Here is a 16,663-nt window from a genome sequence, read left to right as displayed (position 1 = left end):
TTTTTTCAGGAAAAATTTATGATTTTAAAAAGAGATTTATGCAACAGATTTAAGCTTCAGACAGTCAGACATACAGTCAATATGACATCTGGGGAAAATTTGTTATCAACACTTGCATCAACTTCATCAGTTTTAGTAATCAGGTCATAGATAATAATCTAAATTCACCTTAAAGAAAAATAAATGAGTTCCTGAGAACCTGCTCTACCCCGCTTCTGTAACTGTCTCCATGTCTCCCCCTTATATCTGCACAGAGTCTGAGATCAAATTAGAGGCAGCCTAAGGCACTGCATATGGCAGCTTAGAATGTTTTGGGTCTCCTGCACCCCAGGCTTTATCTCCAGTGAGGTTATTGCACAGCATGCTTAACCTGAGGGAATGGGGATCACAACTGGAGAAATATGAGAAAGAATTCTGCAAATGCACAGGATTTGTTTATGTCAATATATACTGAAAAGACACAGGTTTAAAACAAAAAAAAGACTACAAATCTTTGCAATGTACAGATTTTTTTTTTAACTTTATCTGGAATTTTACTTATAAGTGATATGCATCACATCGATCCTACATTTCAGGACTGTAGCAAAACAAATGGACAGGCCCCAGCTAGAGTAATTGCTCAGCTAAATCGCCTTCCTTCTGCCAAACTTCCTCATTCACAGATCATAACTGGCGCCAGTGCTCTGCCCAAATGTTCCCTTATTTTTCCTGTGTACAGTTGCTGCGAGAGCCTTAAGTATTCACTCTCTTGTGGTTTCAGCACCTGTTGAGTCTGACATGAAAACATTCATCAGCTAGATATCTGGCAGTGCCCTTGCTCAGTGTATCTCTTTCCACCCATCTGTCATTGAGCTCCAGTGTGAAAAGATCAGAGCTCCAACTACGACTAGAAGAAAAACTAAAATCTTTTTCTTGATAATTACAACCTGAACACAATATTGTTCTGCATATCCAACAACAGAATAAAACTGGGAAATTCTATGTAAATAGAAACCACTCATCTTTGTCTGTAGTTAATAAATATACCTTTAAAAGTAAAGACAAAGTATCTCAGAAACTAAGAGTCACCCACACAGTGCAACATCTTGGTTATAAAAATGTTGGCTCCAAGCTCCCCTTGCTTGGTAATGCAAAAATGTTCCAAAAATTCCCTAAGGTACCACACCCAATTATGAATTATGAGGACAAACTAAAAGTTAGAGATGTAAGGAGTAACCAATCAGAATCTGCGCAGTGATTTGGATCTCAACTACACCTCCAGATCCAATGTGAAACAATCCATGCTGGGTTAGTAATAGGGAAAATCTGTAGGGAGCCTGCAGGAAATACAAATGCCTAGCCCTTCACTCCCTGGTTGTCTTTTCCTGGCACAGCTTTATTATTTTGTCTGCATGAATTATTATTGCAAAATCTGGTCAGTCTCAAACACATACAGCCAACTATTTAAACAGATGTGGTCATTCACAGAATCTAAAAAATGTAAAAAGATTTGGAGGTTTAGGTCATTACTCTTCCAAAGCCCAATAATGAATATGGGATCTTGACAAGCAGATCTTCTTGATTTTCAATTGGATATATAAAGTGAGAGCCCACAACATCTCCACATCAGATACAGGCAAGGATCAGGACAAAGTTATATTTTCTGGACTTCTATTTTAGGTTATTCTGCCACTACAGCAAGTAACTCTGAACTTTATATCTACTACATAAAAATTCAACAGTAGTTTATCTAAACAAACTTTACCTTATATTTCCCTGTGGAATATGCTGCTAATTTATGACATTCTTCAAATATTAGAAGTATGCAAAACAGGAAGTTATAACAAATTCTTCTGTCTTTGGAATGCGTAAAAGTGGAAAAGTATGGAAACTTTCTCTAATTTTTTTAGGAGTTGGGGCCATGAGGGGCTGATGGATGCACTGCTCCTGGTGTCAAAATCCATCATTCATTCCCTTATTCTTGCCTTGCACATGTTAAAGGGAAAAGGTTTACTTGGACAAGAAGTGTTCCTCCAGTGGTTTGCAAATATATTAATACACACACTGTAGGTCTGATGTTACCTAAGACCCTCAAAATATTATATATTGCATGAAAGCAGACTTGTAGAACTAAATGGGGTTAGCTGTAATTTGTAAGGTCAGAAAGTTTCAGAAAAAAATGCACCTATTTTGCACACAAACACAATATATATCACATTTTTGGAAAATATTGGAGATATCACTAGATCACTAGATAACAGATTCACTAGAAACCCAAGAGGCCAAAAAATAGCAAAAAAAAAAAAAAAAAAAAAAAAAAAAAAGGACCCATTTATCCTCAAGAAAAAAAAGGGGCATTGAGGAAAAGTCACCATGCTGCACATAGAGAACAGGGTAACTGAAAAAAAAAACTAATAAAACTATCATCACCAATGTAAAAACTGACCAATTTAGAAATGTAATAATAAATACAGCAGCATTTTATATTGGCGTCCTACTTTAACATTTCCCTACAGCCCATGCTAGATTTGGTGTAAAATAATAGTAAAATTTTAGAGATAGCTTGCTTGGCTGGATAAAGAGGAAACATTTGGATTGCCGAAGATAAAAAAAAAAATATTTAATCATCATTTTTGTCAACGCATTTCCTCTTTTTTTACTTGTAGCATAACGTGTAACGTGTATATATATTACATATGAACTACATTTCCAACTGAAGAGAAATAAGGCCGGTTCACCCACAAGGTCAAATTCCGGTTACAGCCAATTGAAGGCACGTGCTTCCAATTAGCTGTAACCGCAAAGTTCCCACGGTCCGGGAATCCCACAATGACAATGATTCATAATGTCATTGTCGGATAACCTGTAAAAAATAAAAAAAAAACGAGTTAAAATAAAAACACACACAAATTAAATTCATTTAAGAATAATTTTTTTTTTTTTTTTACTTTTTTTTCCCCGAATTTTTGCAGTCGAATTCCGTGTTTTTCGGTTTGGGTCTATCCGAATTCGAACAGCCATATTCGGGTCGAATATATAAGGACAACCCCGAATTCGAACACCAACACTAACCAGGACGTTTTCCTCAGGCACGTTCATGAGCCATATCTTAAACGTTGCTTGCAACATTTAAAAAATTTAAACTCAGGTTAAATGCGGGAAAACGCCCCAAAACAGGGGAAAATGCTCCCATTGAACTCAATGGAGGCTCTTACACACATTTTTAAGCTTTTTATGAAAGCTTCGATTGAAAACAATGGGGGCTTTTTTAAACGTTTTTAGCAGGACTTTGTAATCTGGAAGACCCCTTTAATAAGGAGACTCCCAGATCTCCACCACCCCACCCTGGGGATTGAGTACAGGGGTACATAAAACCCCTTACTCATGCCCTGTAATGGGTTAAAATGTGTAAAAAATAGGATGAGCCTTTATTGATAAATTTTTTTATTAAATGTGTGTGTTTGCGTAACTTTTTTTTCTTTACAGGTTATCCCAATGACAGGATGATTCCTACGGCTGCATTTATGACATAAGCACAGCCATGGGACTCCTCCTGACAGTAAGGAATCCCCGGGCACTAGGGGTTAAATTACAAGGCTCCCCAATCACCTCTAGTGCTTTGTGATTGGCTGAGGTTTTCCATTTCTCAGCAATTCAGCACTAGACTTGATTGGGGAGACTTGTCCCCATTCATCTCTAGTGCTCTGTGATTGGCTGAGAAATAGGAAACCCTGATGACAGCTCAAGCATCATCAGGATATCCCTTTCCTCAGCCAATCAGGGAGCAGAGCAATCAGTGGAACTCTGCTATGCTGACAGCTCCGCTCTCCTGATTGCTCCAGCAGCCCTAGAGGAGCTGTGTCGTGTTCTGTATCTGTAACACATACTACAGCTCCTCTAGGGCTGTGGGAGTAAAAAATATAAGGTCAGCAGTTCAAAGCCCGACCAAACCCTTTGTTTTAAGGGGGTTTCATTTATCTCAGATTTTTATTTAAGACTTTAATTTTTTAGGGAGAGTAGAAAAGTCTGATTCCTTCCATCACGGTGCAAAGTAGGACCCTTGTTGTCCATGAAAAAGCAGTGATCGGTTTTCATTAGGCCCCCTATGGAGTCAGAGTCTCAGCTCTCAGATCATCAAGGAGTATGAGCTTTGTGAATGAGGAGCTAAAGGTCTGACTGTAGGTGGTGGTTCCAACCTCTAATAGGACCACAACTTTCCAGCAGAGAGTTTCATGTACATGGTATGTATTTATCAAATTTAAAGTGGGGCTAAAGCTCCACTTTTAGGATTGCATGATCAGGCAATGTCCTTACTGCAACTATGCATCCTATCTGCCTGATCCCTCCAGCTTTCTGGTGCCAAATCTGAGCTGCGCATGTGCAGCGTCAGTTTTGTATGCCAGGAAAATCCAGCAATCCCAGCTTCCCATGTTCCTTTGCGTGTGCCAGGATGAATGAACTACTGTTCGCCTGCATGGCCAATCAAGATTGTCCAGAAGAGGAAGAAGAAAAGAAAGACAACAGCGCTCTGCACTGGAACATGGACAGGTGAGCCGTGCAGATCTAATTCAATTTTAAACAGAGGATTCAGCTGGGCGTTAAAACACAATAAGTGGATTAATCCATATTACTAACAAAATTATGTGACAGCTGAAGCAAAGAGCAACTTTGGGGAAAAAAAAAAGATGTCAAAAGAACATTAAAGAAATGCAGCATTGACAACCACTGTCATTAACCATTAGGAGTATGCATTGTGTGTGTGTGTGTGTGTGGATATGGAATTAACCAGAAGTAATCACCTAAAGCTGGTACTTTAGAGACTTTAGCTGGAGACTTTAGAGAAAGCAGCAGGTCAGGGAGGCACCATGACTAGCTGAGGCAGCCAGGAAATAATGGAAACACATAAAGATGGTTTATAAACTAGGACCAGGATAATTCTGAACCAGCAAATTCCATGCTGTGGTCAATTCTAAACTTTCTAAACTGGTCATTTAATGTCAAAGGGATTAACCACCACCGTACCTGAGAATCACATCGGCCTCTAATTCTACAATTCCGAAACAGGAGATGTTCCGGAAGAATTGCAGTATGTGAGCCATCGCTACACATCGGCATCGACACACCGATTACCATAATGTATTGACTGGCACAATGGGAGCTCAGGCAAGGTCTTTACTAAATACAAAACTCGCAGTCTCCTTGGAAACTCCATGTGTGTTATTTGTTTATATTTAGACACTTCTGCCCTGGAAACTTGCATTATTAATCTGTGGGTTAGAAAAGAGCTGCAGATTTCCTAGAAATTAATAAAGTTTCGTTACATAGTTCTCCCCAGAGGGTTTTAGCTGGTTGCTCCGCCCGCCTGCTTTGAATACCCTGCCCAGCTCTCGGCAGCTCTCATCCTCGGATGCACGGATCTCAGTGAGGCTGCTCTGTGCCATCTGTGCCATTCGTTCAGAGGATTGCTGCCGATGAGAGGTGAGCACACAGTTCAGCCTTCATGTGAAGGAGACACAGGCACCCCCACCCCCAACTCATAGCACGAGCTTGGATTTCTGTTTAAAAAAAAATCTGCCTGTGAAATGTACAAACCTCCATATCTCCTAAACTGTATGTCACAATGACCTGTAATTTTCAGGGTGCACAGGGGACCCTCATAGATACTAGTTATTACACATTCAGCCCCCAGCTTTAAAGAATTTCAAGATATGGGGGTTGCTGTTTCAGAGGAAAGTGCTACTAGGAGTCCTAAATTGAAAGTGCAAATTGGGGACCCCGCAGCCACTAACATAGCAAGGAGCATTGGGGTGGGGCCCCTAAATATATACCTACCCGTCACAAATCTACACCTATTAAACTACTGTCTGCTTCTCATCCTTGTCCACCAATTTCTCTGAGTTGAGGGTTCAAAACTGAAAATATAGGTCCAAGTGTCGGGCACATTCTCCCCTTACAATCTCATTACTACAGCATCATTAGAACATAAAACACTCTGCCCATTAAAATGGTCTTTCCTGCGCTGTTACACATTCCTGTCCACTTAACTAACATTCTGAACTTCAATTGGGGAATGGGGGGGGGTGTAATAAACCAAAAATTTAGGTACAAGTGGGGAACATCTGTGACTAACATACCCTAAAACTTCATAACTATGGCATCATGGGAAAATAAACTCTGCCCACTAAATTTTATTGAGGTTGAGGTACTGGAAGGTTACAGTCATGTGTAACAAGGAAGTGCATTTTGATGGACAGTTTTTTTTTTTTAATGTTGTAATGATGCCATGGTGATGAAAGGTGATAGCCACACGTGTCTCCCACTTCCACCTATATTTTTGTTTCTCTGCACCTCTTTATTCTGGAGAAATTGGGGTTTGAGGTAAGATGCAGACAGATATGTGTAACAGAGAAGGCAGCACATTTTGCTAGGTAGAGATTTATGTTCTCATAATGCCATAGTAATTACATTTTAAAGGTTTAGCCACAAGTGTCCCCCACTTGCACCCACAGTTTCAGTTTCCTATGCCTCCACGTGTACTTTAAAAATTTCAAGTCAATACAACCAACGGTTTAGGAGATCTGAAGGTTTGAACACAGCGAGTCGTTAGGCTGCAGAATATGACAAGCTGCTTTTACACTCACATAGCGATCACATTGCGCTGCGCTGCCGATGACATTACACACTGCGGATAAACGTCACAGACAGTGTTTTTATATAGAATATGTACAGTGATGAGAGGGGGTCACTGTCTGTCTTGTCCCCATCTGATATCACATGCATAATGCTATTAAAGCATCTCCACATTTTTAACATTATATTAAAGAGTGACTTTCTCTGTTATGTAATGGAAAAATGTGCGTTTTTTCGTTTTGTTTTTTTTTGTTTTTACACTTTTGTGGAGAGGACCTTTCCCCTTCAGTCTTCACTTCCATTTCGGTAAAGACCAAAGGGGAAATCCACAGCCTAATGGGATATTTGTGTCACATATCCCAAGAGGCTCTGCACTGCTCCTTCTATGCATGCACCTTCAGAGGCTTTCTTATAATATAAAAAAAGTGTTCAATCTTATGCATGCGCAGTGCAAGGTGGAATTGGACGTACAAGTGAGCATCAGAGAAAAGGTGGAAGCTGAGCCAGCATGGGCCTGCTGGGCTAATTTTGTAAAAGAATCAAGTGAAAAAAAATGTTTTCACAAAAGTTCACTTTAACTAAATATAGCCTCAAGAGAACATCTGAAGTTAGGCTGAATTCACACCGGCAGTAAGGTTACATTTGTCCATTCCTCATGCCAGGAACCACTGCTGCTTAAAAAACTTCTAGCTCTGAAAAAGCCCAGCACTTACCGCCTGTTACCAATCCTAGGTGCCTAGAATTTACTGCCTGTTACCAATCCTAGGTGCCCAGCACTTATGGCCTGTTACCAATCTTAGGTGCCTAGAACTTACCGCCTGTTACCAATCCTAGGGGCCCAGCACTTATGGCCTCTTATCAATCCTAGGTGCCTAGCACTTACCGCCTGTTACCAACCCTAGGTGCTTAGCAGTTGCCAGAAGTCACTTAGAAGGGGTATATGTGTTTTGCTGCTAATATGAGCTAAGCCTAACTTGTTACACCACATTCATTATACTATTACACTACTACAAAGGATTACACTCCTAAAACTTGGAACACTAGTGTAAGTTGGGTCACAATACACAGAATAGGACAGTTGTGGCAAAATACATAGAATACAAAGATTGGATATACTAACGGGCAGGCATTACAAAGTTGTAACAAATAATTGGGGGAAGGTAGAACACTGAAACAATAAGAGGTTACTGGATACTCATGGCATAAACAACTGGGAGCACTAAATTTGCCGTGTTTTGCCACACCCCCTTTTTTACCACCCGGCTACAGCTTCCTACCACCCGGCTGAAAAAAATGTCTGGGGAGAACACTGCGATAGTTGTGTGAAATGATGAGTGATCCTATGGGTCATTGTGACTTCTAACAAGGGAGTCATTTGGGGAGTTTTCCCTGGGAAAGGAGAGAAATAAGACATTATTATATACTGATGTGATTGCAGCTGAAATCAGAAGGCCTAAAATAACCGACACACTTCCACATTTTTTAGTAAAGGATCCAGCACACAACTTCTGCATGTTGGAGTCAAAACAATCCACCCAATCCTATAATGGGAGGTCGGTGTCTCAGGACCTACTAAACCAGTGGTCTGTGGACCAGGAGAAAATTTTGGTAGTCCACAGAAAAATTGGGACATCATTTGCAATTGTTACGTTTTTTTAAAAATGAAACAAATAATTTTCTAATAAATTCTTATATTCTGAATGACAATTTTCAACCTTATAATTGCACTAAATTCGAGAACTGTACTAGAGATGGAAAAACAAGGGAGGCGCAACATGGCGCCAGTGTAGTCTGAAGTTGTATGAGGCAACCGTAGTCGTGCTGTACGCTTCAGTATTGTTTCCACCATAACAACAGTCACCCTGCTCCGCAAATACCAATTCTCACCCAGTTGTTTTATTTTGTTTGTATATTTCTCAGATGCTCCTTTAGGTAAGTATGACCTTAACTATGTATTCTTTAACTGTTATACTTAATGGCATCAAATAGTTTGACTTTGATAACTATCATTTCTTGTTTGGTCTTAAATACGAATAAAATAAACCCATAATGAGCAAGAAAAAGCCAACAAATATTTTACATTTCGTTTGTAATACCAAATGCAACTAACGATAATAGTAACATCAGTAATACTTCACTTAACCGTGAGCTGATCAATGAATCAGAGCCTCCACAGTCCTCGTCAGTAACCGTTAGGAAGATCATTGTTTTAGAAATGTATTTATCTTTTTTAAAAAAATCATATTAATGGTCCCTGGGATGTAAAATTATGAATTTAGTGGTTCGTGAGGTCCGAAAGGTTGGTGACCGCTGTACTAAAGGACAGCCATACATTGATCCTAAATTCTGTATACTATAGGTCATATGATCTCTGCTGAGGGGATTAAAGGCAAAACTAACCAATTAGGATCTCCAGCAAAAGCCACAATATAGGATGGCAGCACTGATCACACAATGCACGCCGAGTAAACTGTTCCCAGTTTCAGAAAGAACAGCACGTGTTCGAGCTCTCTAAAGGTTTTCATGATGACTAAGTGGTGGGAAGAATATAAGACGTTAAAATGATTCTGCATTAAGGTAACAGTTTGCAGTACCAGTGTTGCCACCAACCAAATTGGCTACTTTTCTGAAAAGATCAGAAGTCCTGCAGAGTAATATCTAGGGGCACTATAACCAGGATGTTACCAATACAAAGTCCATCATGGCTGACGCAACTGGTTCTTTTACAAAATGCAAAGTCCTCAGCAGATGCCATACACTGGCCTTGTCTCCACTGACTTCACACACCTGCTTCAAAAGGGCATTTATCTTTCAAAATATCTTCTGAAATGCATTCCCATTGGCTTGGAAAGCAGCAGAACATTCACCACAACGCCCACATTTCTCTACCAGGAAACCGGGGCCTTACTAACCCATCAGAAACCACAAGGTTGCTGATCCAGGAAATAAACATAAATTGGTTACATTGAATTGCAGAGCTTTTACACAACTCCAATAAATATATCCGCTTCCAGCAAAAGTGGGCACTTCAGTGGAAAACCAAGAAATGGTGAGAACCAGGAGAACAAAACATCGCAACATCCACCAAGTTCAGCAATGCCAACTCAAATCAGCTGATTGGTTAATTATGGCGTCAGAAACCAACTCCTCTTCCTCCATACACAGTAAAATCATTACCCAGCCTTGTCAGATATAACTATACTACACATTACCTCCATCACACTCCTGTATAATTCCCATTACTCCCATCACACCCCTGTATAACCACCATCACCCCCTGTATAATTACCATCACCTTCATCACACTCCTACATAATCAAGATTACCCCCATCACATCCCTGTAAAATCCCCATTACCCCCATCAATTCCTGTCACCTATATTTCAATCGATAGCTCCCCCTCATCGAGTTACTACTGTTACGCGCCCTCCACCTGCCCTGCCCCTCTCCCCTACAATCACTGCCCCCCACCCCTCTCCCCTCTTACAATCACTGCCCCACAATCAAATTGGAATTACAAATCATTAGAATTTGCCCCCCGGGGCAGTGCAGGGAGCGGCCCGCTGCAGAGCTGCTGGCAGGCAGACTCGGGCGGGGCTCTGCTCTGTTTCTCGCAGTACCGAGGCCTCCTTCCCCACTGTCCTCTCTTACCTGCTTTTTCTATTTTTCCAGACATGTCCGCAGGCAGGCCTCCCTCGGGGCTCTGGTCTTCGTTTTAGGGACGATGCGCGGCCTAATCCAGAGGCAGCGGTGGCGGAGCAAAGAGCAGCATGTCCCGGTGTGGCGCTTGTGTGCGTGTGTGAGGAGCTCCCGGTGCCGCCTCCACTCCGGCGACTCACTGCGCCCCCTGCGGCCGGTCCTAGAACTGCATGCCACAGCAAAGAAGTCACATGACAGGAGAGCTGTCATCCGGCCAAGTATCTTCGCGTCCGCGTGCGTGTCCCTTAAGCTGCGTACACACTTCCAATTTTTGTCGTTGGAAAGGATCTTTCACGATCCTTTCCAACAACAAGGGAGTGCACGATGCATGAACGGTGCTGTACATACAGCACCGTTCATGCTCTATGGAGAGGGGAGGGGGAGAGCGACGGAGCGGCACCCTGCTGCGCGCTCTCCCCTTCCCTTTCATTAGGATCGGCTGTCGTCCATCGTCCGTGGATCTGGCAGGTCGGTCGTCCGGACGATGGACGACACCGACTGTACACACGGCAGATTTTCGCACGATAATTGGCCGATGCCGATTATCGGGCGATAAAAATCTGACGTGTGTACGTAGCTTTACTTCCACCCTAAAGCTACGTACACACTTCCAATTATTATCGTTGGAAAACGAACGACGAACGATCCTGCACGATATCTACGAACGATCGTATAGCACCGATCCTGCACATAGAGATAACGACACGATCGTTCGTAGATATTGTACACACAATAGATACGATCGTTTGAGCGATAGAGGAACTCTGTGCACGACAGGAAAGTGAACGAACGTTCGTTCATTACGCATGCTCAGATCATGGACGATCAACGAACGACCGTACACACGAACGATGTTCAACGATCGTCGTCCAATCCGATCCGCCGGTCCGGTCGTTCGTTCGTTTCCAACGACTTTCCTCGTTCGTCGGCGTCGTTGGTTACTTTTTTATGAACGATTTTTGCCCAATCGATCGTTCGTCGTTCGTTTTGAACGATAAAAATTGGAAGTGTGTACGCACCTTAACAGGGGTAACTTACGGTGCACCCCAAGAGAAAAAGAATCTATCAAAGCCACTTCCCTCAGTATTCCTCTTTTGAGGAATATAACAGAGCACCCCACATAAAGAGAACCTGTATTAACCATTTTTATAACCCTCCCTTGTTGGCAGTGAGCAGAATGCAGTTGTTGATCTCTGCTATGCCCTCTGTGAATGTAAAATGGGGGTGCAAAATGAATCTGTTATAAAGAGGTAGGTGCACATTAAAGCATACCTATACATAGAATTTGCACTTTTCATAAAAGAATAGATAACCCTTTTATGTAGGGTAAAAAATCTTGTTTTTTTTCTTTTTTGTTTTTTTTTACGTGCAACACTTTAAAAAAAAAAAAAAATTAAAAAAAGATGCAGCACCGCCCCCTAATTCTCGGCCGCCTAGAGCGCCACCCTGCCGGATTGAAGGTGTATTTTTTTTTGTGTGTTTTGAGTATAGTTCCTCTTTAATGGACACATGGTAGAACCCTGGCTGCTGTACATATTCTTGGGGGGAGGGATAGTAGACCTCATGTCCCCAGTAGCTGGTTACCTGGCCCAGTGCCACAGTTTTTATTAGCAACACATTGTTGAGAATGGCTTGTGTGACCCCTAAGATGCTGGGGGGGGGAGGGATTTGTCTTCTGGTGTTGGGCCAGACTAAGAATATTACCCCACTCTGGGCCGGTCAATATGAGAGGAAAATAAAGGGTGAAATGTTAGAACATTAAAAAAAAAATGTAAATATATTTTTTTAGCTTTTAATGCAATAAAATAAATTCTTAATTTAGGCCAAAACACTGGGATGAGAATTATCATTTTCCAAAAAGTGAGTTATTTTCAGCCAATGAGATTTGAATGAATTGATCACATGACTGCGAATAAGGCTTCTTGTGTAAAGGTCCGTGAATGGAGCCGGTGACTGCAGTGCTATGCCTCCCTTCATAAAATCAGCAATGCAGTTGGCAGCATTGAATTTAATAATGTATATATGATATATCTATATTATATATTGATCTCATATAATATGTATATATATATATATATATATCTCACTTCAGGGATGGACAGTACCTTCATTGCATACCATGCCAGCTCTGGCCAGGGGTCCATACAAGACGCCCGGTGGACTCTGTGGACGCCGTGATTGGTGCCAAAACAAAACTCAGCTTCCCATAGGCAGCTTGTGGGGTCATAATGGAGGAGGAAAGGGGTGAAGTATGGGCACTTCCTGGGATGAGGAAATAAAGGGAGGATTATCAGACATTCACTGACATCCTGGGCATGCTGTGCAGGATATAGAGACTGGACAGCTTTCGTATGAAGTATATTCTGTATTGGACCATGTATGTGGGTATTTATATGTATTTCACCAGAGGCACATGTGTCAGACAGGGTGCAGGTAGAAGTAAGCTTTCCTTTAAATAAATGGAGGCCACGACACGCGCATGCAAATCAGAGGCTGCTCAGCACCAAGCAGGATAGGCAGGTAACATCTCCAAGCACCGATGTTACAGCAAATGTTGACTAAGTATAAAACAATGTAATAATGCAATTTAAATGCATTTATCTAGTAACAAAAATAGCACATTTAACACTTCAGTTCATCAGTATTAGTAGACCATTGTGAGATAAAAGCTTCTATAGACTTTGTCTTTGGTACCCCTGGCTTGTTTTCTCTCCCATCTTGTGCCATTGAGATGTAAAGATCCCACAGGCTCAGACCCTGCTTTACATGGAGAACAATAATTCTCAGCATTCATTTTGATGTATGGACACCACACAGTACAAGGTTCATTGTCCTGTGTGCCGGCAGGCATGATCAGTATCTGTCCTTATTCTGTATGTATGGACTCTGCACAGTACTCTCCACTTGCTCTGAATAATGGAAGTAATTGTCATTATCGGTTCTTATTCTATATGTGTGAATGATTCTTGTTCTGCATGTATGGCACTGTACAACAGGACTTTTCTGGTCCGATAATTCTATCAGTATCTGTCCTTATTCTTTATGTATGGAGTATGCACAGTAACACAGTAACTTCTGAGTCCAGTATTTTGACGATAACTTTAGGAATCTGACTTTATTCTGCATATAAGGATACTGCACAGAACTAGGCCTAACGCCCTATAAATTTGGGATAATTCCCAGGGTCATCTCCTATTTTGTATGTATGATGCTGCACAGTACAAGGTCCATTGTCCTGTATACTGTGTGTATTTTCAGTATCAGCTCCTATCTGTATATAGGGATGCTATACAATAATACTTCTCTTTTTCAGTATGTAGCTAGTGTTTCTCAGTATTTGTCCTTGTTCTGTCTGTGTATACACAGTATTGGTTTACATCAGCGGTCGCCAATGTGGTCCTTGGCTCTGGGCTGTACGTGTGTGCGCACGCACACACACACACCTATGAAGGGATCAGGCCACAGGCTGTCCCTTCCCCTATCATAGCTGCGAGTGTACGCGCGCACTCGAGCCCCGGACCGCGGTAATCCGCGATCGCTGGTCGCGCGTATTATCGCGCTTCCCGCGATCGCGGATTTCAATGATGAATCAGGGGCAATGTCTCCACCCAGTGGACATCTGTAATGTCATCATCAGAGCAGTGTGTATAAATGCTGCATGACACATTCCCCAACCTCACAGTTATCTGTGTATAAACCTTCATATCCCCTAAACTGTATCTCATAATAATTTTCAGGGTGCACAGGGAACACTTATAGGTAGCACCATTCACATTTTCAGCACCCCAGCTTTTACAAATTTCATGATATGGGGATCAGAATTGTAAAATCTTGTGAAAATATACAACATTGGAGTTGCAGCGTTAAAAGCAAGTGTGCCTAGAAGTCCTAAATTAAAAATGCAAATTGGGGACCCAAGGGGCCACTATTAAATGAAAGGAGCATTGGGGAAGGGCCCCTAAATTTATACTTGTCTCTCACAAATCTATAACTGTCATATGTTACCCCGTTTGCTTCTCTTCTTTGAACCCCAATTGCCCTAGAACGGTGGGGTGTACAAGGCCTATAATGTAGGTGCAGTGGGGGGAGGGGGGCACCTTTCGATAACACCCCCACACTAAAATTTCATTACAATGGCTAACACACTGCCCTGTTACACATTACTGCCTACTTCTAACACTGGAACACTGATTTCTCTGGAACGGGGAGGTGTAGGAAACTGAAAATGTGTGGGAACATCTGTGAATAACCCCCCTAAAGTTTTATCACAATGGCATCATTGGAACATAAAAACTCTGCCCATCAAAACGAAATTGGGGTTCAGGTAGTGGTAGGGTACAGTCATGTCTAACAGGGCAGCATGTTTTGATGGGAAGAGTTCATGTAATGATGCCATGGGGATGAAAGTTTAGGGGTGATAGCCACAAGTGTCCCCCACTTGCACCTTTGATTAAGTTTATCTGCAACTCTCTATTCTAGAGAAATTAGGGTTCAAGGTAAGGAAGCAGACAGTTTGATGGGCAGAGGTTTTTATGTTCTAATGATGCCATGCTAGTGAATTTTTAGGGGTTTATACATTTGTTCCCCACTTGCATCTACATTTTCAGTTTCCTGCACCTTCCTATTCCAGATAAATTTGGATTCAAAGAACAGAAGCAGAAGGGGCAGCATAGTATTACAATTATAGTTTGGTGAAAGGTGGGTAAACTATTTAGGGGCCCCCACCCCATTGCTTCTTCCTATGTAAGTGGCCCCAGGGGTCCTTAACCCCCCTAGCGTTCTAATTCTGTCAGGTTTTTGATGCAAAAAGTGATCCTATTTTTTTTGCATAGAAATTTTTGTTTATATTGTGGGCCTGTAATTCTTAGGATTAACTCCCAGGTATAATAATTGTCTTTATAATATTTTAATCATAAATTATAATATAATACATAATTATAAATCATTATTATAAAAAAATAACAAAATAATAGACCACAACAGTGTAATTTATCAAAAACATTTTTTTTTTTTTTTATCAAAAATGTCTAACTGAAATTTCCCAAACATAGGGTGCAATATTATTGATAAATAAGATAAATTAAATGCAGATTTTAGAAAAAAAAAAATGTTTACATTTTTAGTAGACATCCCGGGTGTGGTAGATTTTGAAGCAGGGTGCTGCACAAAGCCCAGCATCACAGTCAGGACAGTAAAACCTGGTTTCCTTGTGTTTTTTCCTTCCTCTGTCATTGGTCTTTGAGCAGCAAACCACGCACACCCTTGTAGGTGCTGCCTTTTTCTGGGTTGGTGGGATGTATTCAATGAAGTGACGACTGGTCAGGCGTTCTTGGTTGACAACAGTGGAAGCACGACGTCCAGGTCTATTCATAGCAACTGATGGTGTTTGGTGGTTCTTGACTATGGATTCGAAAACTTGCAAAATGAAGTCTGAATGATTCACAGGCCTCTGATTTTTTTTTGTATAGAAAAGTAATATGTTAGCAAACACTGAGCAGCACACATGTTGGCAAAAAAAAATGAGCAAAAAATTTCAAAAAGTTAGCAAACACAAGAGCGGCTTACCTGTTCGTCTCCGCAACAATTTTTTCGATAACTTCATCGGTCAAAAACAACTTCAGGTATGCCAGGGGGTCATCGCATTCAGCCTAAATTTTCATCCCAGGTGCGCCGGTGAATGGAAATCTTGGCGGTCCTGCCTGGTCCACATCAAGGTCAATAGGACACCATGTGCGCGCAGGTTCAGAATCGTCGCTCAGTTCACTTTCGCTGTCCGATGACAAATTTTCTGGTGAATCACTGTCGCTCAATTTCACAAGGGACTCCAAATCGCTATCGCTGCTTTCAAATTCCTCCAAAACAGCGCTTGCGCCAGTGAGATGTCGTTTGGATGCCATGCGGTCTCCAGCAAACAGTCAGGAACAATCAAGGTCAAAGACAAAGTGATGAAATGATACATTCAGGAAGTGATTTATAAGTGATCAAAAGGTCAGATCAAGGTCAGGGCTAATAGTGGGCAAAATGTAAATCTCCCGCCCCCAGAATCCATCACTCCACCGCATCACCCGGAAGATGTCACACATCTTGCCGGGTGATAAGGTGGGGATGTCCCTACCCCGCTCACTCTCCTAAACAGGATTTATATAGCGCTATCATATTAGGCAGCGCTGTACATTAAATAGGGATTGCAAATGACAGACTAATACAGACAGTGATATAGGAGGAGAGGACCCTACCCCAAAGAGCTTACAATCTACAAAAAGTAATTATTTTCAGCACAGGCCTCTGGTCCTACAAGTTCTCAGGGAGCTTCCCTTCCATCCAGTCTAGGTCTGCTCCATATGTAAATGGACTT

The 16,663-nt window shown here is 41.5% G+C and overlaps 1 protein-coding gene across 9 annotated transcripts in view; it reads right to left on the bottom strand.

Moving 5' to 3' along the window:
• The window catches only part of RAPGEF1 (Rap guanine nucleotide exchange factor 1), a 126,365-nt gene extending 115,910 nt beyond the window's left edge, over positions 1–10,455 (bottom strand). For 5 of the 9 annotated variants that reach the window (XM_072431853.1, XM_072431847.1, XM_072431850.1 and 2 more), the window contains exon 1: positions 10,261–10,455. In XM_072431853.1, coding sequence (XP_072287954.1) covers positions 10,261–10,285 — 25 coding nt within the window. In that variant the 5' untranslated portion in view covers positions 10,286–10,455. The remainder of the gene's footprint in view (positions 1–10,260) is intronic. The other 4 variants (XM_072431851.1, XM_072431854.1, XM_072431855.1 and 1 more) reach the window with 2 other exon arrangements.
• Positions 10,456–16,663: the final 6,208 nt, after the last annotated feature.

Source organism: Pyxicephalus adspersus, chromosome Z (genome assembly GCF_032062135.1).
Source record: "Pyxicephalus adspersus chromosome Z, UCB_Pads_2.0, whole genome shotgun sequence".
NCBI classification, from domain to species: domain Eukaryota; kingdom Metazoa; phylum Chordata; class Amphibia; order Anura; family Pyxicephalidae; genus Pyxicephalus; species Pyxicephalus adspersus.
This window is presented reverse-complemented; position numbering and strand designations above follow the sequence as displayed.